At 46.3% G+C, this 24,441-nt stretch overlaps 1 protein-coding gene across 3 annotated transcripts in view; it reads left to right on the top strand.

The window, feature by feature from the left end:
• The window catches only part of ZFP28 (ZFP28 zinc finger protein), a 121,526-nt gene extending 98,236 nt beyond the window's left edge, over positions 1-23,290 (top strand). For 2 of the 3 annotated variants that reach the window (XM_065926874.1, XM_065926872.1), the window contains exon 7: positions 19,133-23,290. In XM_065926874.1, coding sequence (XP_065782946.1) covers positions 19,133-20,886 — 1,754 coding nt within the window. In that variant the 3' untranslated portion in view covers positions 20,887-23,290. The remainder of the gene's footprint in view (positions 1-19,132) is intronic. The other variant, XM_065926873.1, reaches the window with a different exon arrangement.
• Positions 23,291-24,441: the final 1,151 nt, after the last annotated feature.

Raw genomic sequence — 24,441 nt, 5'->3', positions numbered from 1 at the left:
ACGGTTTTTTCGTTTCATTAGGGTTTCATTCCCCTGTGAGTTCACACTCCCGTGTTTCAGCTGAGCACGGTTTAGTGGTTCCATTAGGGTTTCATTCATCAGAGTTCACTTTCCCATGGTTCAGCCGTGCTCGGTTTAGTGGTTTCCTTAGGATTTCATTCACAAGTGAGTTCACTTTCCCGTGTTTCAGCTGAGCACGGTTTAGGGGTTCCATTAGGGTTTCATTCATCAGAGAGTTCACTTTCCCATGGTTCAGCCGTGCTCGGTTTAGTGGTTTCTTTCGGATTTCATTCACTGTGAGTTCACTTTCCCGTGTTTCAGCAGGGCAGGGAGTTTGGTTTCATTAGGGTTTCATTCACCTGTGATTTCACTCTCCCGTGTTTAAGCAGGGCACGGTTTAGTGGTTTCATTAGGGTATCTTTCACCTGTGAGTTCACATCCCCGTATTTCAACGGAGCACGGTTTACTGGTTTCATTAGGATATCATTCACCAGTGAGTTCACATTCGTTCAATACAGACCTTCGCATTTAGAAGTTTCATTAGGGTTTCATTTACCTGTGAGTTCACTTTCCCGTATTTCAACGGAGCACGTTTTACTGGTTCCATTAGGGTTTCATTCACCACTGAGTTCACTCTCCCGAGTGTCAGCAGGGCATGCTTTTTTGGTTTCATTAGAGTTTCATTCACCTGTGAGTTTACTTTCCCGTGATTAAACAGGGCACGGTTTGTTGGTTTCTTTAGCGTTTCCTTCCTCAGTGAGTTCACTTTCCCATGTTTCAGCCGTGCATGGTTTAGTGGTTTCACCATGGTTTCATTCACCAGAGAGTTCACTTTCCCATGGTTCAGCGCTACACGGTTTAGTGGTTTCTTTAGGATTTCATTCACAAGTGAGTTCAGTTTCCGGTGTTTCAGCAGAGCACGGTTTAGTGGTTTCATTACTGTTTCATTCACCTGTGAGTTCACTTTCCCGTGTATCAGCAGGGCAGGGTTTAGTGGTTTCTTTAGGGTTTCATTCACTTGTGAGTTCACTTTCCCGTGTTTCAGCAGGGCAGGGTTTAGTGGTTTCATTAGTGTTTCATTCACCTGTGAGTTTACTTTCCCGTGTATCAGCAAGGCAGGGTTTCGTGGTTTCTTTAGGGTTTCATTCACTTGTGAGCTCACTTTCCCGTGTTTCAGCAGGCCTGGGTTTAGTGGTTTCATTAGTGTTTCATTCACCTGTGAGTTCACTCTCCCGTGTTTCAGCAGGGCAGAGTTTAATTGTTTCATTAGTGTTTCATCCACCTGTGAGTTCACTTTCCCGTGTTTAAACAGGGCACTGTTTATTGGTCTCTTTGGGGTTTCCTTCCTCAGTGAGTTCACTTTCCCATGTTTCAGCCATGCATGGTTTAGTGGTTTCACCATGGTTTCATTCACCAGAGAGTTCACTTTCCCATAGTTCAGCGGTGCGCGGTTTAGTGGTTTCTTCAGGATTTCATTCACAAGTGAGTTCACTTTCCCGTGTTTCAGCGGAGCACGGTTTAGTGGTTTCATTAGGGTTTCATTCACCTGTGAGTTCACACTCCCGTGTTTCAGCATGGCACGCTTTTTGGTTTCATTAGGGTTTCCTTCACCTGTGAGTTGACTTTCCAATGTTTAAACAGGACACGGTTCATTGGTTTCCTTAGGTTTTCATTCACCTGTGAGTTCACTTTTCCTTGTTTCAGACGTGCATGGTTTCGTGGTTTCACTAGGGTTTCATTCACCATAGAATTCACTTTCCCATGAATCAGCGGAGCCCGGTTTATTGATTTCATTAGGGTTTCATGCACCAGGGAGTTCACTTTCCCGTGTTTCATTGGAGCAGGGTTTAGTGGTTTCATTAGGGTTTCATTCACCTGTGAGTTCACTTTCCCGTGTTTCCGCAGGGCAGGGTTTAGTGGTTTCATTAGGGTTTCATTCACCTGTGAGTTCACTTTCCCGTGTTTCAGCAGGAAACGGTTGTTTGGTTTCATTAGGGTTTCATTCACCTGTGAGTTCACTTTCCCGTGTTTCAGCAGGACACAGTTTTTTGGTTTTATTAGGGTTTCATTCACCTGTGAGTTCGCTTTCCCATGTTTCAAAGGGCACCTTTTTTTGGTTTCATTATTGTTTCATTCACCTGTGAGTTCACTTTCCCGTGTTTCGGAAGGGCACGTTTTTTTGGCTTCATTAGTGTTTCATTCACCTGTGAGTTCACTTTCCCGTGCTTAAGCAGGGCACGGGTTAGCGGTTTCTTTAGGTTTCATTTCCCAGTAAGTTCACCTTCCCGTGTTACACGGGTGCTCGCTTTACAGTTTACATTAGGATATCATTCAACAGTGAGTTCACATCCTTCAATACAGCCGTGCGCATTTAGAGGTTTCATTAGGCTTTCAGTCACCTGTGAGTTCACTCTCCCGTGTTTCAGCAGGGCAGAGTTTAATTGTTTCATTAGTGTTTCATCCACCTGTGAGTTCACTTTCCCGTGTATCAGCAGGGCAGGGTTTAGTGGCTTCATTAGGGTTTCATTCACCTGTGAGTTCACTTTCCCGTGCTTAAGCAGGGCACGGGTTAGCGGTTTCTTTAGGTTTCATTTCCCAGTAAGTTCACCTTCCCGTGTTACACGGGTGCTCGGTTTACAGTTTACATTAGGATATCATTCAACAGTGAGTTCACATGCTTCAATACAGCCGTGCGCATTTAGAGGTTTCATTAGGGTTTCAGTCACCTGTGAGTTCACTCTCCCGTGTTTCAGCAGGGCAGAGTTTAATTGTTTCATTAGTGTTTCATCCACCTGTGAGTTCACTTTCCCGTGTTTAAACAGGGCTCGGTTTGTTGGTCTCTTTTGGGTTTCCTTCCTCAGTGAGTTCATTTTCCCATGTTTCAGCCGTGCATGGTTTAGTGGTTTCACCATGGTTTCATTCACCAGAGAGTTCACTTTCCCATGGTTCAGCGGTGCGCGGTTTAGTGGTTTCTTCAGGATTTCATTCACAAGTGAGTTCACTCTCCCGTGTTTCAGCAGGGCACGTTTCAGAGGATTCATTAGGATTTCTTCACCAGTGAGATCACTTTCCACTGTTTCGGCGGATCCCGGTTTCACTGTTTCATTAGGGTTTCCTTCACCTGTGAGTTCACTTTCCCGTGTTTCCGCGGAGCGCGTTTTAGTGGTTTCATTAGGGTGTCATTCACTGTGAGTTCCCTTTCCTGTGTTTCAGCGGAGCACGGTTTAGTGGTTTCATTAGGGTTTCATTCACCTGTGAGTTCACACTCCCGTGTTTCAGCATGGCACGCTTTTTGGTTTCATTAGGGTTTCATTCACCTGTGAGTTCACTTTCCAGTGTTTAAACAGGGCACGGTTCATTGGTTTCCTTAGGTTTTCATTCACCTGTGAGTTCACTTTCCCATGTTTCAGCCGTACATGGTTTAGTGGTTTCACCATGGTTTCATTCACCAGAGAATTCACTTTCCCATGGTTCAGCGGTGCGCGGTTTAGTGGTTTCTTCAGGATTTCATTCACAAGTGAGTTCATTTTCCCGTGTTTCAGCAGGGCAGGGTTTCGTGGTTTCATTAGGGTTTCAGTCACCTATGAGTTCAGTCTCCCGTGTTTAAACAGGGCACTGTTTATTGGTTTCTTGAGGGTTTCCTTCCTCAGTGAGTTCGCTTACCCATGTTTCAGATGTGCGTGGTTTAGTGGTTTCATTAGAGTTTCACTCACCAGAGAGTTCACTTTCCCATGGTTCAGCGGTGCACGGTTTAGTGGTTTCTGAGGGTTTCATTCACAAGTGAGCTCACTTTCCCATGTTTCAGCGGAGCACGCTTTAGTGATTTCATTAGGGTTTCCTTCACCTGTGAGTTCACTCTCCCGTGTTTCAGCAGGGCACGTTTTAGAGGATTCATTAGGTTTTCATTCACCTGTGAGTTCACTTTCCCGTGTTTCAGCGGAGCGCGTTTTAGTGGTTTCATTAGGGTGTCATTCACTGTGAGTTCACTCTCCCGTATTTCAGCGGAGCACGGTTTAGTGGTTTCATTAGTGTTTCATTCACCTGTGAGTTCACCTTCCCGTGTTTCAGCAGGGCCAGGTTTAGTGGTTCCATTCGGGTTTCATTCCCCAGTGAGTTCACTCTCCCGTCTTTCAGCAGGGCACGGTTTTTTGGTTTCCTTAGGATTTCATTCACCTGTGAGTTCACTCTTCCGTCTTTCATCATGGTATGGTTTTTTGGTTTCCTTAGGGTTTCATTCACCTGTGACTTCACTCTCCTGTGTTTCAGCAGGGCACGGTTTTTTCGTTTCATTAGGGTTTCATTCCCCTGTGAGTTCACACTCCCGTGTTTCAGCTGAGCACGGTTTAGTGATTCCATTAGGGTTTCATTCATCAGAGTTCACTTTCCCATGGTTCAGCCGTGCTCGGTTTAGTGGTTTCTTTAGGATTTCATTCACAAGTGAGTTCACTTTCCCGTGTTTCAGCTGAGCACGGTTTAGGGGTTCCATTAGGGTTTCATTCATCAGAGAGTTCACTTTCCCATGGTTCAGCCGTGCTCGGTTTAGTGGTTTCTTTCGGATTTCATTCACTGTGAGTTCACTTTCCCGTGTTTCAGCAGGGCAGGGAGTTTGGTTTCATTAGGGTTTCATTCACCTGTGAGTTCACTTTCCCGTGTTTCAGCAGGGCAGGATTTAGTGGTTTCATTAGGGTTTCAGTCACCTGTGATTTCACTCTCCCGTGTTTAAGCAGGGCACGGTTTAGTGGTTTCATTAGGGTATCTTTCACCTGTGAGTTCACATCCCCGTATTTCAACGGAGCACGGTTTACTGGTTTCATTAGGATATCATTCACCAGTGAGTTCACATTCGTTCAATACAGCCTTTCGCATTTAGAAGTTTCATTAGGGTTTCATTTACCTGTGAGTTCACTTTCCCGTATTTCAACGGAGCACGTTTTACTGGTTCCATTAGGGTTTCATTCACCACTGAGTTCACTGTCCCGAGTGTCAGCAGGGCCTGGTTTTTTGGTTTCATTAGGGTTTCATTCACCTGTGAGTTTACTTTCCCGTGATTAAATAGGGCACGGTTTGTTGGTTTCTTTAGCGTTTCCTTCCTCAGTGAGTTCACTTTCCCATGTTTCAGCCGTGCATGGTTTAGTGGTTTCACCATGGTTTCATTCACCAGAGAGTTCACTTTCCCATGGTTCAGCGGTGCACGGTTTAGTGGTTTCTGAGGGTTTCATTCACAAATGAGCTCACTTTCCCATGTTTCAGCGGAGCGCACTTTAGTGATTTCATTAGGGTTTCATTCACCTGTGAGTTCACTCTCCCGTGTTTCAGCAGGGCACGTTTTAGAGGATTCATTAGGTTTTCATTCACCTGTGAGTTCACTTTCCCGTGTTTCAGCGGAGCGCGTTTTAGTGCTTTCATTAGGGTGTCATTCACTGTGAGTTCACTCTCCCGTGTTTCAGCGGAGCACGGTTTAGTGGTTTCATTAGTGTTTCATTCACCTGTGAGTTCACCTTCCCGTGTTTCAGCAAGGCCAGGTTTAGTGGTTCCATTCGGGTTTCATTCCCCAGTGAGTTCACTCTCCCGTCTTTCAGCAGGGCACGGTTTTTTGGTTTCCTTAGGATTTCATTCACCTGTGAGTTCACTCTCCCGTCTTTCATCATGGTATGGTTTTTTGGTTTCCTTAGGGTTTCATTCACCTGTGAGTTCACTCTCCTGTGTTTCAGCAGGGCACGGTTTTTTCGTTTCATTAGGGTTTCATTCCCCTGTGAGTTCACACTCCCGTGTTTCAGCTGAGCACGGTTTAGTGGTTCCATTAGGGTTTCATTCATCAGAGTTCACTTTCCCATGGTTCAGCCGTGCTCGCTTTAGTGGTTTCTTTAGGATTTCATTCACAAGTGAGTTCACTTTCCCGTGTTTCAGCTGAGCACGGTTTAGGGGTTCCATTAGGGTTTCATTCATCAGAGAGTTCACTTTCCCATGGTTCAGCCGTGCTCGGTTTAGTGGTTTCTTTCGGATTTCATTCACTGTGAGTTCACTTTCCCGTGTTTCAGCAGGGCAGGGAGTTTGGTTTCATTAGGGTTTCATTCACCTGTGAGTTCACTTTCCCGTGTTTCAGCAGGGCAGGGAGTTTGGTTTCATTAGGGTTTCAGTCACCTGTGATTTCACTCTCCCGTGTTTAAGCAGGGCACAGTTTAGTGGTTTCATTAGGGTATCTTTCACCTGTGAGTTCACATCCCCGTATTTCAACGGAGCACGGTTTACTGGTTTCATTAGAATATCATTCACCAGTGAGTTCACATTCGTTCAATACAGCCTTTCGCATTTAGAAGTTTCATTAGGGTTTCATTTACCTGTGAGTTCACTTTCCCGTATTTCAACGGAGCACGTTTTACTGGTTCCATTAGGGTTTCATTCACCACTGAGTTCACTCTCCCGAGTGTCAGCAGGGCGTGCTTTTTTGGTTTCATTAGGGTTTCATTCACCTGTGAGTTTACTTTCCCGTGATTAAACAGGGCACGGTTTGTTGGTTTCTTTAGCGTTTCCTTCCTCAGTGAGTTCACTTTCCCATGTTTCAGCCGTGCATGGTTTAGTGGTTTCACCATGGTTTCATTCACCAGAGAGTTCACTTTCCCATGGTTCAGCGGTACACGGTTTAGTGGTTTCTTTAGGATTTCATTCACAAGTGAGTTCAGTTTCCGGTGTTTCAGCAGAGCACGGTTTAGTGGTTTCATTACTGTTTCATTCACCTGTGAGTTCACTTTCCCGTGTATCAGCAGGGCAGGGTTTAGTGGTTTCTTTAGGGTTTCATTCACTTGTGAGTTCACTTTCCCGTGTTTCAGCAGGGCATGGTTTAGTGGTTTCATTAGTGTTTCATTCACCTGTGAGTTTACTTTCCCGTGTATCAACAAGGCAGGGTTTTATGGTTCCTTTAGGGATTCATTCACTTGTGAGCTCACTTTCCCGTGTTTCAGCAGGCCTGGGTTTAGTGGTTTCATTAGGGTTTCAGTCACCTGTGAGTTCACTCTCCCGTGTTTCAGCAGGGCAGAGTTTAATTGTTTCATTAGTGTTTCATCCACCTGTGAGTTCACTTTCCCGTGTTTAAACAGGGCACTGTTTATTGGTCTCTTTGGGGTTTCCTTCCTCAGTGAGTTCACTTTCCCATGTTTCAGCCGTGCATGGTTTAGTGGTTTCACCATGGTTTCATTCACCAGAGAGTTCACTTTCCCATAGTTCAGCGGTGCGCGGTTTAGTGGTTTCTTCAGGATTTCATTCACAAGTGAGTTCACTTTCCCGTGTTTCAGCTGAGCACGGTTTAGGGGTTCCATTAGGGTTTCATTCATCAGAGAGTTCACTTTCCCATGGTTCAGCCGTGCTCGGTTTAGTGGTTTCTTTCGGATTTCATTCACTGTCAGTTCACTTTCCCGTGTTTCAGCAGGGCAGGGAGTTTGGTTTCATTAGGGTTTCATTCACCTGTGAGTTCACTTTCCCGTGTTTCAGCAGGGCAGGATTTAGTGGTTTCATTAGGGTTTCAGTCACCTGTGATTTCACTCTCCCGTGTTTAAGCAGGGCACGGTTTAGTGGTTTCATTAGGGTATCTTTCACCTGTGAGTTCACATCCTCGTATTTCAACGGAGCACGGTTTACTGGTTTCATTAGGATATCATTCACCAGTGAGTTCACATTCGTTCAATACAGCCTTTCGCATTTAGAAGTTTCATTAGGGTTTCATTTACCTGTGAGTTCACTTTCCCGTATTTCAACGGAGCACATTTTACTGGTTCCATTAGGGTTTCATTCACCACTGAGTTCACTCTCCCGAGTGTCAGCAGCGCATGGTTTTTTGGTTTCATTAGGGTTTCATTCACCTGTGAGTTCACTTTCCCGTGATTAAACAGGGCACGGTTTGTTGGTTTCTTTAGCGTTTCCTTCCTCAGTGAGTTCACTTTCCCATGTTTCAGCCGTGCATGGTTTAGTGGTTTCACCATGGTTTCATTCACCAGAGAGTTCACTTTCCCATGGTTCAGCGGTACACGGTTTAGTGGTTTCTTTAGGATTTCATTCACAAGTGAGTTCAGTTTCCGGTGTTTCAGCAGAGCACGGTTTAGTGGTTTCATTACTGTTTCATTCACCTGTGAGTTCACTTTCCCGTGTATCAGCAGGGCAGGGTTTAGTGGTTTCTTTAGGGTTTCATTCACTTGTGAGTTCACTTTCCCGTGTTTCAGCAGGGCAGGGTTTAGTGGTTTCATTAGTGTTTCATTCACCTGTGAGTTTACTTTCCCGTGTATCAGCAAGGCAGGGTTTCGTGTTTTCTTTAGGGTTTCATTCACTTGTGAGCTCACTTTCCCGTGTTTCAGCAGGCCTGGGTTTAGTGGTTTCATTAGTGTTTCATTCACCTGTGAGTTCACTCTCCCGTGTTTCAGCAGGGCAGAGTTTAATTGTTTCATTAGTGTTTCATCCACCTGTGAGTTCACTTGCCCGTGTTTAAACAGGGCACTGTTTATTGGTCTCTTTGGGGTTTCCTTCCTCAGTGAGTTCACTTTCCCATGTTTCAGCCGTGCATGGTTTAGTGGTTTCACCATGGTTTCATTCACCAGAGAGTTCACTTTCCCATAGTTCAGCGGTGCGCGGTTTAGTGGTTTCTTCAGCATTTCATTCACAAGTGAGTTCACTTTCCCGTGTTTCAGCGGAGCACGGTTTAGTGGTTTCATTAGGGTTTCATTCACCTGTGAGTTCACACTCCCGTGTTTCAGCATGGCACGCTTTTTGGTTTCATTACGGTTTCCTTCACCTGTGAGTTCACTTTCCAATGTTTAAGCAGGGCACGGTTCATTGGTTTCCTTAGGTTTTCATTCACCTGTGAGTTCACTTTTCCTTGTTTCAGACGTGCATGGTTTCGTGGTTTCACTAGGGTTTCATTCACCAGAGAATTCACTTTCCCATGAATCAGCGGAGCCCGGTTTATTGATTTCATTAGGGTTTCATGCATCAGGGAGTTCACTTTCCCGTGTTTCATTGGAGCAGGGTTTAGTGGTTTCATTAGGGTTTCATTCACCTGTGAGTTCACTTTCCCGTGTTTCCGCAGGGCAGGGTTTAGTGGTTTCATTAGGGTTTCATTCACCTGTGAGTTCACTTTCCCGTGTTTCCGCAGGGCAGGGTTTAGTGGTTTCATTAGTGTTTCATTCACCTGTGAGTTCACTTTCCCGTGTTTCAGCAGGAAACGGTTGTTTGGTTTCATTAGGGTTTCATTCACCTGTGAGTTCACTTTCCCGTGTTTCAGCAGGACACAGTTTTTTGGTTTTATTAGGGTTTCATTCACCTGTGAGTTCGCTTTCCCGTGTTTCAAAGGGCACCTTTTTTTGGTTTCATTATTGTTTCATTCACCTGTGAGTTCACTTTCCCGTGTTTCGGAAGGGCACGTTTTTTTGGCTTCATTAGTGTTTCATTCACCTGTGAGTTCACTTTCCCGTGCTTAAGCAGGGCACGGGTTAGCGGTTTCTTTAGGTTTTATTTCCCAGTAAGTTCACCTTCCCGTGTTACACGGGTGCTCGGTTTACAGTTTACATTAGGATATCATTCAACAGTGAGTTCACATCCTTCAATACAGCCGTGCGCATTTAGAGGTTTCATTAGGGTTTCAGTCACCTGTGAGTTCACTCTCCCGTGTTTCAGCAGGGCAGAGTTTAATTGTTTCATTAGTGTTTCATCCACCTGTGAGTTCACTTTCCCGTGTTTAAACAGGGCACGGTTTTTTGGTGTCTTTCGGGTTTCCTTCCTCAGTGAGTTCATTTTCCCATGTTTCAGCCGTGCATGGTTTAGTGGTTTCACCATGGTTTCATTCACCAGAGAGTTCACTATCCCATGGTTCAGCGGTGCGCGGTTTAGTGGTTTCTTCAGGATTTCATTCACAAGTGAGTTCACTCTCCCGTGTTTCAGCAGGGCACGTTTCAGAGGATTCATTAGGATTTCTTCACCAGTGAGATCACTTTCCACTGTTTCGGCGGATCCCGGTTTCACTGTTTCATTAGGGTTTCCTTCACCTGTGAGTTCACTTTCCCGTGTTTCCGCGGAGCGCGTTTTAGTGGTTTCATTAGGGTGTCATTCACTGTGAGTTCCCTTTCCTGTGTTTCAGCGGAGCCCGGTTTAGTGGTTTCATTAGGGTTTCATTCACCTGTGAGTTCACACTCCCGTGTTTCAGCATGGCACGCTTTTTGGTTTCATTAGGGTTTCATTCACCTGTGAGTTCACTTTCCCATGTTTCAGCCGTACATGGTTTAGTGGTTTCACCATGGTTTCATTCACCAGAGAATTCACTTTCCCATAGTTCAGCGGTGCGCGGTTTAGTGGTTTCTTCAGGATTTCATTCACAAGTGAGTTCATTTTCCCGTGTTTCAGCAGGGCAGGGTTTCGTGGTTTCATTAGGGTTTCAGTCACCTATGAGTTCAGTCTCCCGTGTTTAAACAGGGCACTGTTTATTGGTTTCTTGAGGGTTTCCTTCCTCAGTGTGTTCGCTTACCCATGTTTCAGATGTGCGTGGTTTAGTGGTTTCATTAGAGTTTCACTCACCAGAGAGTTCACTTTCCCATGGTTCAGCGGTGCACGGTTTAGTGGTTTCTGAGGGTTTCATTCACAAGTGAGCTCACTTTCCCATGTTTCAGCGGAGCACGCTTTAGTGATTTCATTAGGGTTTCCTTCACCTGTGAGTTCACTCTCCCGTGTTTCAGCAGGGCACGTTTTAGAGGATTCATTAGGTTTTCATTCACCTGTGAGTTCACTTTCCCGTGTTTCAGCGGAGCGCGTTTTAGTGGTTTCATTAGGGTGTCATTCACTGTGAGTTCACTCTCCCGTGTTTCAGCGGAGCACGGTTTAGTGGTTTCATTAGTGTTTCATTCACCTGTGAGTTCACCTTCCCGTGTTTCAGCAGGGCCAGTTTTAGTGGTTCCATTCGGGTTTCATTCCCCAGTGAGTTCACTCTCCCGTCTTTCAGCAGGGCACGGTTTTTTGGTTTCCTTAGGATTTCATTCACCTGTGAGTTCACTCTCCCGTCTTTCATCATGGTATGGTTTTTTGGTTTCCTTAGGGTTTCATTCACCTGTGACTTCACTCTCCTGTGTTTCAGCAGGGCACGGTTTTTTCGTTTCATTAGGGTTTCATTCCCCTGTGAGTTCACACTCCCGTGTTTCAGCTGAGCACGGTTTAGTGGTTCCATTAGGGTTTCATTCATCAGAGTTCACTTTCCCATGGTTCAGCCGTGCTCGGTTTAGTGGTTTCTTTCGGATTTCATTCACTGTGAGTTCACTTTCCCGTGTTTCAGCAGGGCAGGATTTAGTGGTTTCATTAGGGTTTCAGTCACCTGTGATTTCACTCTCCCGTGTTTAAGCAGGGCACGGTTTAGTGGTTTCATTAGGGTATCTTTCACCTGTGAGTTCACATCCCCGTATTTCAACGGAGCACGGTTTACTGGTTTCATTAGGATATCATTCACCAGTGAGTTCACATTCGTTCAATACAGCCTTTCGCATTTAGAAGTTTCATTAGGGTTTCATTTACCTGTGAGTTCACTTTCCCGTATTTCAACGGAGCACGTTTTACTGGTTCCATTAGGGTTTCATTCACCACTGAGTTCACTCTCCCGAGTGTCAGCAGGGCGTGCTTTTTTGGTTTCATTAAGGTTTCATTCACCTGTGAGTTTACTTTCCCGTGATTAAACAGGGCACGGTTTGTTGGTTTCTTTAGCGTTTCCTTCCTCAGTGAGTTCACTTTCCCATGTTTCAGCCGTGCATGGTTTAGTGGTTTCACCATGGTTTCATTCACCAGAGAGTTGACTTTCCCATGGTTCAGCGGTGCACGGTTTAGTGGTTTCTTTAGGATTTCATTCACCTGTGAGTTCACTCTCCCGTCTTTCATCATGGTATGGTTTTTTGGTTTCCTTAGGGTTTCATTCACCTGTGACTTCACTCTCCTGTGTTTCAGCAGGGCACGGTTTTTTCGTTTCATTAGGGTTTCATTCCCCTGTGAGTTCACACTCCCGTCTTTCAGCAGGGCACGTTTTAGAGGATTCATTAGGTTTTCATTCACCTGTGAGTTCACTTTCCCGTGTTTCAGCGGAGCGCGTTTTAGTGGTTTCATTAGGGTGTCATTCACTGTGAGTTCACTCTCCCGTGTTTCAGCGGAGCACGGTTTAGTGGTTTCATTAGGGTGTCATTCACCTGTGAGTTCACCTTCCCGTGTTTCAGCAGGGCCAGGTTTAGTGGTTCCATTCGGGTTTCATTCCCCAGTGAGTTCACTCTCCCGTCTTTCAGCAGGGCACGGTTTTTTGGTTTCCTTAGGATTTCATTCACCTGTGAGTTCACTCTCCCGTCTTTCATCATGGTATGGTTTTTTGGTTTCCTTAGGGTTTCATTCACCTGTGACTTCACTCTCCTGTGTTTCAGCAGGGCAGGGTTTTTTCGTTTCATTAGGGTTTCATTCCCCTGTGAGTTCACACTCCCGTGTTTCAGCTGAGCACGGTTTAGTGGTTCCATTAGGGTTTCATTCATCAGAGCTCACTTTCCCATGGTTCAGCGGTACACGGTTTAGTGGTTTCTTTAGGATTTCATTCACAAGTGAGTTCAGTTTCCGGTGTTTCAGCAGAGCACGGTTTAGTGGTTTCATTACTGTTTCATTCACCTGTGAGTTCACTTTCCCGTGTATCAGCAGGGCAGGGTTTAGTGGTTTCTTTAGGGTTTCATTCACTTGTGAGTTCACTTTCCCGTGTTTCAGCAGGGCAGGGTTTAGTGGTTTCATTAGTGTTTCATTCACCTGTGAGTTTACTTTCCCGTGTATCAGCAAGGCAGGGTTTCGTGGTTTCTTTAGGGTTTCATTCACTTGTGAGCTCACTTTCCCGTGTTTCAGCAGGCCTGGGTTTAGTGGTTTCATTAGTGTTTCAGTCACCTGTGAGTTCACTCTCCCGTGTTTCAGCAGGGCAGAGTTTAATTGTTTCATTAGTGTTTCATCCACCTGTGAGTTCACTTTCCCGTGTTTAAACAGGGCACTGTTTATTGGTCTCTTTGGGGTTTCCTTCCTCAGTGAGTTCATTTTCCCATGTTTCAGCCGTGCATGGTTTAGTGGTTTCACCATGGTTTCATTCACCAGAGAGTTCACTTTCCCATAGTTCAGCGGTGCGCGGTTTAGTGGTTTCTTCAGGATTTCATTCACAAGTGAGTTCACTTTCCCGTGTTTCAGCGGAGCACGGTTTAGTGGTTTCATTAGGGTTTCATTCACCTGTGAGTTCACTCTCCCGTGTTTCAGCATGGCACACTTTTTGGTTTCATTAGGGTTTCCTTCACCTGTGAGTTCACTTTCCAGTGTTTAAACAGGGCACGGTTCATTGGTTTCCTTAGGTTTTCATTCACCTGTGAGTTCACTTTTCCTTGTTTCAGACGTGCATGGTTTCGTGGTTTCACTAGGGTTTCATTCACCAGAGAATTCACTTTCCCATGAATCAGCGGAGCTCGGTTTATTGATTTCATTAGGGTTTCATGCACCAGGGAGTTCACTTTCTCGTGTTTCATTGGAGCAGGGTTTAGTGGTTTCATTATGGTTTCATTCACCTCTGAGTTCACTTTCCCGTGTTTCCGCAGGGCAGGGTTTAGTGGTTTCATTAGGGTTTCATTCACCTGTGAGTTCACTTTCCCATGTTTCCGCAGGGCAGGGTTTAGTGGTTTCATTATTGTTTCATTCACCTGTGAGTTCACTTTCCCGTGTTTCAGAAGGGCACGTTTTTTTGGCTTCATTAGTGTTTCATTCACCTGTGAGTTCACTTTCCCGTGCTTAAGCAGGGCACAGGTTAGCGGTTTCTTTAGGTTTCATTTCCCAGTAAGTTCACCTTCCCGTGTTACACGGGTGCTCGCTTTACAGTTTACATTAGGATATCATTCAACAGTGAGTTCACATGCTTCAATACAGCCGTGCGCATTTAGAGGTTTCATTAGGGTTTCAGTCACCTCTGAGTTCACTCTCCCGTGTTTCAGCAGGGCAGAGTTTAATTGTTTCATTAGTGTTTCATCCACCTGTGAGTTCACTTTCCCGTGTTTAAACAGGGCACGGTTTATTGGTCTCTTTCGGGTTTCCTTCCTCGGTGAGTTCATTTTCCCATGTTTCAACCGTGCATGGTTTAGTGGTTTCACCATGGTTTCATTCACCAGAGAGTTCACTTTCCCATGGTTCAGCGGTGCGCGGTTTAGTGGTTTCTTCAGCATTTCATTCACAACTGAGTTCAGTCTCCCGTGTTTCAGCAGGGCACGTTTTAGAGGATTCATTAGGATTTCTTCACCAGTGAGATCACTTTCCACTGTTTCGGCGGATCCCGGTTTCACTGTTTCATTAGGGTTTCCTTCACCTGTGAGTTCACTTTCCCGTGTTACCGCGGAGCGCGTTTTAGTGGTTTCATTAGGGTGTCATTCACTGTGAGTTCCCTTTCCTGTGTTTCAGCGGAGCCCGGTTTAGTGGTTTTATTAGGGTTTCATTCACCTGTGAGTTCACACTCCCGTGTTTCAGCATGGCACGCTTTTTGGTTTCATTAGGGTTTCATTCACCTGTGAGTTCACTTTCCAGTGTTTAAACAGGGCACGGTTCATTGGTTTCGTTAGGTTTTCATTCACCTGTGAGTTCACTTTCCCATGTTTCAGCCGTACATGGTTTAGTGGTTTCACCATGGTTTCATTCACCAGAGAATTCACTTTCCCATGGTTCAGCGGTGCGCGGTTTAGTGGTTTCTTCAGGATTTCATTCACAAGTGAGTTCATTTTCCCGTGTTTCAGCAGGGCAGGGTTTCGTGGTTTCATTAGGGTTTCAGTCACCTATGAGTTCAGTCTCCCTTCTTTAAACAGGGCACGGTTCATTGGTTTCCTTAGGTTTTCATTCACCTGTGAGTTCGCTTACCCATGTTTCAGATGTGCGTGGTTTAGTGGTTTCACCATGGTTTCACTCACCAGAGAGTTCACTTTCCCATGGTTCAGCGGTGCACAGTTTAGTGGTTTCTGAGGGTTTCATTCACAAGTGAGCTCACTTTCCCATGTTTCAGCGGAGCACGCTTTAGTGATTTCATTAGGGTTTCATTCACCTGTGAGTTCACTCTCCCGTGTTTCAGCAGGGCACGTTTTAGAGGATTCATTAGGTTTTCATTCACCTGTGAGTTCACTTTCCCGTGTTTCAGCGGAGCGCGTTTTAGTGGTTTCATTAGGGTGTCATTCACTGTGAGTTCACTCTCCCGTGTTTCAGCGGAGCACGGTTTAGTGGTTTCATTAGGGTGTCATTCACCTGTGAGTTCACCTTCCCGTGTTTCAGCAGGGCCAGGTTTAGTGGTTCCATTCGGGTTTCATTCCCCAGTGAGTTCACTCTCCCGTCTTTCAGCAGGGCACGGTTTTTTGGTTTCCTTAGGATTTCATTCACCTGTGAGTTCACTCTCCCGTCTTTCATCATGGTATGGTTTTTTGGTTTCCTTAGGGTTTCATTCACCTGTGACTTCACTCTCCTGTGTTTCAGCAGGGCACGGTTTTTTCGTTTCATTAGGGTTTCATTCCCCTGTGAGTTCACACTCCCGTGTTTCAGCTGAGCACGGTTTAGTGGTTCCATTAGGGTTTCATTCATCAGAGAGTTCACTTTCCCATGGTTTAGCCGTGCTCGGTTTAGTGGTTTCTTTCGGATTTCATTCACTGTGAGTTTACTTTCCCGTGTTTCAGCAGGCCAGGTAGTTTGGTTTCATTAGGGTTTCATTCACCTGTGAGTTCACTTTCCCGTGTTTCAGCAGGGCAGGATTTAGTGGTTTCATTAGGGTTTCAGTCACCTGTGATTTCACTCTCCCGTGTTTAAGCAGGGCATGGTTTAGTGGTTTCATTAGGGTATCTTTCACCTGTGAGTTTACATCCCCGTATTTCAACGGAGCACGGTTTATCGGTTTCATTAGGATATCATTCACCAGTGAGTTCACATTCGTTCAATAAAGCCGTGTGCATTTAGAGGTTTCATTAAGATTTCATTCACCTGTGAGTTCACTCTCCCTTGTTTCAGCAGAGCACAGATTAGAGGTTTCATTTGGTTTTCATTCACCTGTGCGTTCACTTTTCCATGTTTCAGCGCAGCACGGTTTAGTGATTTCATTAGGGTTTCATGCACCTGTGAGTTCACTTTCCCAATGTTCAGCAGTGCTCGGTTTAGAGGTTTCATTAGGGTTTCATTCACCTGTGAGTTCACTTTCCCGTGTTTTATTGGTGCACGGTTAAGTGATTTCATTAGTGTTTCATGCACCAGGGAATTCACTTTCCCATGATTCAGCGGTGCTCGATTTAGTGGTTTCTTTAGATCATTCACAAGTGAGTTATCTTTCCCGTGTTTCAGCGGTGCAGGGTTTAATGCTTTTATTAGGGTTTCATTCCCCAGTGAGTTCATTTCCCCGTGAATCAGCGGTGCACGGTGTAGTGGTTTCATTAGGGTTTGATTTCCCAGTGAGTTCACTTTCCCATGTTCAGCGGTGCACGGTTTAGTGGTTCCATTATGGTTTCATTCACCAGCGAGTTCACTTTCCCGTGTTATAGCGGTGCACTTTTAATGTTTTCATTCGAATTTCATTCAGCAGTGAGTTCACTTTCCTACACTTCAGAAGTGCGCAGTTTAAAGGTTTCATTAATGTTTCATTCACCTGTCAGTTCACTTTTCCGTGTTTCAGCTGAGCACGGTTTAATGGTTTCATTAGGGTTTCATTCACCTGTCAGTTCACTTTCACTTGTTTCAGCGGTGTTCGATTTAGTGGTTTCTTTAGGGTTTCATTCACCTGTGAGTTCACTTTCCCTTGTTTCATTGATGCACGGTTTAATGGTTTCATTAGGATTTCATTCACCAGTGAGTTCACTTTCCTACGCTTCAGCGGCGCGCAGTTTAGAGGTTTCATAGGGTTTCATTCACCTGTGAGTTCACTTTTCCGTGTTTCAGCGGTGCACGATTTAATGGTTTCATTAGGGTTTCATGCACCAGGGAGTTCACTTTCCCATGTTTCAGCGGTATATGGTTTACTGGTTCCATTAGGGTTTCATTAACCTGTGAGTTCACTTTGCCGTGTTTCAGTGAAGCACAGTTTAGTGGTTTCATTAGGGTTTCATACACCTGTGAGTTCACTTTCCCGTATCTCAGTGGAGCATGATTTAGTGGTTTCTTTAGGGTTTCAGTCACTAGTGAGTTCACCTTCCCGTGGTTCAGTGGTGCACGGTTTAGAGGTTTCATCAGGGTTTCATTCACCTGTGAGTTCACTTTCCCGTGTTTCGGCGGGCACAGTTTGGCTGTTTCATTAGTGTTTCATTCACCAGTGAGTCCACTTTCCCGTTATTCAGCGGTGCACAGTTTTTTGCTTTTATTAGGGTTTCATTCACTTGTGACTTCTCTTTCCTGTGTTTCAGCAGGACACGGTTTAGTGGTTTCATTAGGGTTTTATTCACCAGTGAGTTCACTTTCCTATGTTTCTGCGGTGCACAGTTTATTGGTTTCTTTACGGTTTCATTCACCAGTCAATTCACTTTTCCAGTGTTTCAGCCCTGCACGGTTTAGTGGTTTTATTAAGATTTCATTCACCAGTAAGTTCATTTTCGCACAGTTCAGCGGTGCAAGGCTCAGTGGTTGTATTTGGGTTTCATTCACCAGTGAGTTCACTTTCCCATGGTTCAGGTGCACTGTTTAGTGGTTTCATTAGGGTTTCATTCACCAGGGAGTTCACTTTCGGTAATTCAGCGATGCGCGGTTTAGTGGTTTCTTTAGGGTTTCATTCACCAGGGAGTTCACTTACCCGTGTTTCAGCTTGCATGGTTTAGTGGTTTCTTTAAGGTTTCACTCAACAATGAGTTCCCTTTCCCGTGTTTCGCGGTGTACATTTTATTGCTTTCTTTAGGGTTTCTTTCACCAGTGAGTTCACTTTCCCATGGTTCAGCAGTGCACGGTTTAGTCGTTTCATTAACGTTTCATTCTCCACTGAGTTCACTTTCCCGTGTTTCAGCAGTGCACGGTTTAGTGTTTCCATTAGGGTTTCATTCACCAGTGAGTTCAGTTTCCCGTGTTTCACCAGTGCATGTTTTAATGTTTTCATTAGGATTTCATTCACCAGTGTGTTCACTTTCCTATGCTTCAGCGGAGCACGGTTTAGTGGTTTTGTTAGGGTTTCATTCACCTGTGAGTTCACTTTCCCATGATTCATCGGTGCACAGTTTATTGGTTTCTTTACAGATTCATTCCCAGTGAGTTCACATTCCCATGGTTTAACAGTGCACGGTTTAGTGGTTCATTAGGGTTTCATTCACCAGAGAGTTCACTTTCCCATGGTTCAGCGGTGCACGGTTTATTGGTTTCTTTAGGATTTCATTCACCAGTGAGTTCACTTTCCCATGTTTCAGCGGTGCATGCTTTGCTGGTTTCTTTAGGATTTCATTCACCGGTGAGTTCACTTTCCCACAGTTTAGCGGTGCATGGCTCAGTGGTCGTACTAGGGTTTCATTCACCAGTGAGTTCACTTTCCCATGGTTCAACGGTGCACGGTTTAGTTCTTTTATTAGGGTTTCATTCACCAGTGAGTTCACTTTCCTCTGTTTCAGCAGTTGACGATTTAGTGGTTCCATTAGTTTTTCATTCAACAGTGAGTCCACATTCCCGTGTTTAAGCTGTGCACAGTTTAGTGGTTTCATTAGGGTTTCCTTCACCAGTGAGATCACATTCCCGTGTTTCAGCGGTGCACGGTTTAGTGGTTATATTAGGGTTTCATTCACCAGCGAGTTCACTTTCCCCTGTTTCCGCAGTTCACGATTTAGTGGTTCCATTAGTTTTTCATTCAACAGTGAGTCTACGTTCCCGTGTTTAAGCTGTGCACAGTTTAGTGGTTGTATTAGGGTTTCATTCACCAGCGAGTTCACTTTCCCGTGTTTCAGCAGTGCGCGTGTTAGTGGTTCCATTAGGGTTTCATTCCGCAGTGAGTTCCCTTTCCCTTGGTTCAGCGGTGCATGATTTAGTGGTTCCATTAGGGTTTCATTCACCTGTGAGTTTCTACACAGTTTCCCTCTTAGCAGATTCCTGTTTTCCCCTGTGTACAATAAAGCACGTGTGTTTGTTGTTTTATCTCCTTGGTATCTTTCAGGCCAGCAGTCTATACAGGAGACTCAGGAGTTACTTCCAAAGCAGAGTTCCTTTGCTGAAGTGGTGACAGACAGAACTTCAGACACTAACTTAGAGCGTTCCACGCTCAGCGGAAACTGGGACACTGAGGGTCTGTTTGAAAGGAAACTGGCAGGTGAGGAGACAGTGCTCAGGCAGGAGGCAGTCGCTTGCCACAAAACCCTCTCTGAGGGGAGAGAGTGTCCATATAACAGACCAGGAAGGTGGTTCCACTTGGACGTCTCAGACGAGCGGTTCCACAGCCGTGACTCGGTTAAGAAAGCTTTGACCCCAAACTCAGTGCTGATAAAACATGCAGGAATCTACGCAGGGAAAAAACTCTTCAAATGTCACGAATGCAAGAAAACCTTCACGCAGAGCTCGTCCCTCACCGTCCACCAGAGGATCCACACGGGCGAGAAGCCCTACAAGTGTAAGGAGTGCGGCAAGGCCTTCAGCGACGGCTCGTCCTTCGCCCGCCACCAGCGGTGCCACTCGGGCAAGAAGCCCTACGAGTGCCTGGACTGCGGGAAGGCCTTCATCCAGAACACATCGCTCGTCCGCCACTGGAGGTACTACCACACCGGGGAAAAGCCCTTCGACTGCCTGGACTGCGGGAAAGCCTTCAGCGACCACATCGGGCTGAACCAGCACCGGCGGATCCACACCGGCGAGAAGCCGTACAGGTGCGAGGCCTGCGGCAAGTCCTTCCGCTACGGCTCGTCGCTGACCGTGCACCAGCGCATCCACACCGGCGAGAAGCCCTACGCCTGCGAGGTGTGCCGCAAGGCCTTCAGCCACCATGCCTCCCTCACCCAGCACCAGCGCGTGCACTCGGGGGAGAAGCCCTTCCAATGCAAGGAGTGCGGGAAGGCCTTCAGGCAGAACATCCACCTGGCCAGCCACCTGCGGATCCACACCGGGGAGAAGCCTTTCGAGTGCGCGGACTGCGGCAAGGCCTTCAGCATCAGCTCGCAGCTGGCCACCCACCAGCGGATCCACACGGGGGAGAAGCCCTACGCCTGCAAGGTGTGCAGCAAGGCCTTCACGCAGAAGGCCCATCTGGCCCAGCATCAGAAGACCCACACGGGGGAGAAGCCCTACGCCTGCAAGGAGTGCGGCAAGGCCTTCAGCCAGACCACGCACCTGGCCCAGCACCAGCGCGTCCACACCGGGGAGAAGCCCTACAAGTGCCTGCAGTGCGGGAAGGCCTTCGGCGACAACTCGTCCTGCACGCAGCACCAGAGGCTCCACACGGGCCAGCGGCCCTACGGCTGCGCGGAGTGCGGGAAGGCCTTCAAGACCAAGTCGTCGCTCATCTGCCACCGCCGGAGCCACACCGGCGAGAAGCCCTACGAGTGCGGCGCCTGCGGCAAGGCCTTCAGCCACCGGCAGTCCCTCAGCGTGCACCAGAGGATCCACTCCGGGAAGAAGCCCTACGAGTGCAAGGAGTGCCGCAAGACCTTCATCCAGATCGGCCACCTCAACCAGCACAAGAGGGTGCACTCGGGGGAGAGGCCGCCCGGCCCCCGGAGGAGCCGCCGGGCCTTCCGGCAGGGCGCGCACTGCGCGCACGCGCGCACGCTCCCGGGGGAGGCGCACGCGCACACGCTCCGGGGAGAGGCGCACACGCTCCGGGGGGAGGCGCCCGCGCAGCCCGCGCGCGCGGCCGGCCCCGCGGACCTGCTGCCCGCGTTCCTCTGGAGCCCGCCCTCGCTGCCGTCCCTGCCGTCCTGAGGCGCTGCTCTGCGGCCGGCGGCCGCGCCTCGAGCCCCGCGCCCCTCTTCCCCGAGCACCGCCCCGCTCCTGCGTTTCTCCTCAGGTTGCCAGGTAGAGTGAGCGCGAACCCGGTGCTCCTCACGTGAAAACCGGGGATGCGGTGAACGCGTGAGGGGTGTGTAGCGCGAGGAGTGGTCCGTACCAAGGGCTGAGTGAGCTTAGCTCTTTACAGGACGCTATTTTTGGACACGGAAAAGTTACCATTGGCAGCTGAGGAAAAACGGTGCCCAGAGCGAAGCTAAGAGAGGCCGGCTTTTAGGTCAGGAAAGGGCGGTTCAAGACAGCGAGGCTTTTCCGGTTTCGGTTTAAAACTCAGTTCCACAATGTTGAGTTACTATGGGGGCTGGTCATTTATCTGCCTGTGTGGTGCTGCGACGTTGGTAAGAGAATTGCTTTACACTCAGCAAGACTTGATCATTTCAAGCCACCAGGGCTGTGAGTGAATTCCGTTAAACCCAAGGAACCGCTAACCCTCAGGCAAGTTGATCTGGACCGTGTGACTCACGGCCCAAGTGTCACTGACTGTTCCAACAGCCCATGGCCTAATTTTTAAAAACCAGTTTAACGGAGGAACAAGTGAGAAGAAAAATAGTTTATGACAACATGGAACTTACATGAAATTTAAATTTCAGAGTCCGTAAATAAAGCCTGAGACTGACTCGCAGCCGTGGCTGACCGCACGGTTCCCTGCTGCCTGCGGCGGCTGTGAGGCCGCAGTAGCAGAGCTGAGACGCTGCAGCAGAGACCCTGTCATCCGCAAAGCCTCGAGTATTTACTTACCATCCTCCTGCGGCAAAAGCTCGCCAGCTCCCCTCCGTGCAGAGGAAAAAAAGCATACAAAAGGTTCTAATTACTTCCCTGACAATAATAGAACTCTCCCGTCAAAAACAAGAAAAACTAAACCAATTTGTGAATAGAGGTGAAAGGACATTATTAAAGCATCAGACAATAGGAAATATGAGGAAACAATGTCCACGAAAGGAGAAATACGATATTTTTCTAGATGAAGTAATGCCATTAAAATGTAAACTGCCATTCACAACAGACTCCCAGTAGGATATGTTTGCTCTGATAATTTCAGTGAAAAACACCGAAGGGTGATTTGTCAAACATAGCAGGACATTTAAAAAATGTTTTGGTTTATAATCAGAGGCTTCCCTGGGTGTAAAGAATCCACCTGCCAGTGCAGGATGCAGGTTCAAACCCTGAGTGGGAAAGATCCCCTGGAGAAGGAAATGGCAACCCGCTCCAGTATCCTTGCCTGGAGAATCCCACGGACAGAGGACCTGGCTGTCCCAAAGAGTCATGGGGTCCCAAAGAGATGCAAGTTAGTGACTAAACAACAACCTATATTTAAGATCAGGTTTTCATCATTGGGGAAATGATGTTTTAACAGTCAATTGTCCACTCTCCAAAAAAACATACCTAGACCTTACAAAGAAATATGAGATAATTGTATTTAGCAGCTCTAATTATGAAATAAATGGCAACCCACTCCAGTATTCTTGCCTGGAGAATCCCATGGACAGAGGAGACTGGCAGGCTATAGTCCATGGTGTCGCAAGAGTCAGACACGACTAAATCAACTTTGGCATGGCAGAAGGTGCCAAAAAGATGTAATAGACAACTGGCAGAAAATAACATTGCGTAGGAATAAATGTGTCATTTAAGAACAGAGTGCTGTGACACATACAAAGCAGGGAAATAGGTGGTGCATGCCAACAGATGCGTCATGCTCGAAGAACTCCAATAAAGAACACATGTTGGGTTCTTAACCCCATTGGTCAGAAAACTACAGATTTAGTACAAATCTTGGCTCTCAGATGGGTTAAAATCTTACCTGGTTAATATGCCATACCTTTATCAGTGTGGAAAACCGGAGGCTGGTCATCATTACCTGTGTCAATGTGTCTGCTCTGTTTTGGAGTGGCAATGTGGCATGACCTGTTCACTTTATAAACATGAGTTCCTTTTGAAACAGTAACTCTAGATCTAGGAGTTTCATCCCACTGGAATAAATATATAAGTATAAATAATGTTTATTGCAAAGTTGTTTTAATTACAACACAGATTGATGCAATTGTGATTATTCAATACAATATTGCCCAGTTAGTAGAAAGATGAAATTCTATATTTGCTCCTATGGAGTATTGTCGTACACAATTATATTAAATGAAATATGTGATTTGCAGAACCTTATGTGTAAAATGATCTTGTCATATAGAGTCAAAATATTTAATATATGTGTGTGTGTGTGTGCATGTGTGTCTGTATATGAGTTCACTAAAATGTTGATACAGGTTTTCCGTGTTAAAACCCAAGTTAAGTTTTTGACCAACCCAATATATCTATTTTCTCAATATATATATTGAAATCTGTTTTTGTCTTTAACACACGTTAGCTCTTTGTTGGCACTTTGTCTTTCTTCATTTTGTATTTTCTGTTGAACAGTACAACAAGCCAGTCAGATTTTTCATTCTTTGTATTTTGATTGGAGACTCAGGGCCAATATTAGGCTTCATTTATGGGTTTCCCTTGTGGCTCAACTGGTAAAGCATCCACCTGCAATGCGGGAGACTTGGGTTCGATCCCTGGGTTGGGAAGATCCCCTGGAGAAGGGAATGGCTGCCCACTCCAGTATTCTGGCCTGGAGAATTCCACGGACTGTACAGGACTGTATAGTCCATGGGGTCGCAAAGTGTCAGACACCACTGAGAGACTTTTACTTTCATGGGCCATAAGGGATGTTTTCTTATAGCTCACTCTTCATTTTGATTGGCTCTGCCCCTCCTTGTACTAGCTGTTAAGGATGTGGAATATCACTCCTGGACTGCAAATAGGTGGAACTGAGTCAAGCTTTGGAAGCATCCTGAAGATTTCTGCATCCCTACCAATCTGATGCATTAAAATGATTCCTGCTTCCCCACATCCTAGTTTTGCTAAGTTCTTTAAATCTTCAAGGCCCCTGGTATCCTTCCAATACTGTAACTTCGAAGTTAAAGTCATCTTTTATTCTCATGTAGAAGTTGGTACTAGAGGGTGATTCTCAGAACTACAGAGAAGCTGGTATGGACTGGTTGAAAGAGGTCAAAAGGGAAACGAAATCCCATGTTTTATTAGGAAGGAATACTTGTGATACAGCAGGGTCACAAGCCCACTGTGCACAGGGTCTGGAGAGCTCTTAGCAAAAACTAACGGCGATGAGATATGCTGGCTCTAAGGGTAAATGTGATGCTCTTTTACAAGTGAATTAGATAATTAAAGTGAAACGTCAGTTCTTCGACCTGTGAGGGCTAAGTCGCTTCCGTCGTGTCTGAATCTATGCGACCCTATGGACTGTGGCCCTCCAGGCTCCTCTGTCCATGGAATTCTCCAGGCAAGAATACTGGAGTGGGTTGCCCCAGGGGACCTTCCCAATCCACAGATCCAACCGGTGTCTCTTACGTCTCCTGCATTGGTAGGCGGGTTCTTTACCGCTAGCGCCCCTTAGGAAGTCCTCTCCAATCTGCAGAC

The sequence above is a fragment of the Muntiacus reevesi genome, chromosome 2 (assembly GCF_963930625.1).
Source record: "Muntiacus reevesi chromosome 2, mMunRee1.1, whole genome shotgun sequence".
NCBI classification, from domain to species: Eukaryota; Metazoa; Chordata; class Mammalia; order Artiodactyla; family Cervidae; genus Muntiacus; species Muntiacus reevesi.
This window is presented reverse-complemented; position numbering and strand designations above follow the sequence as displayed.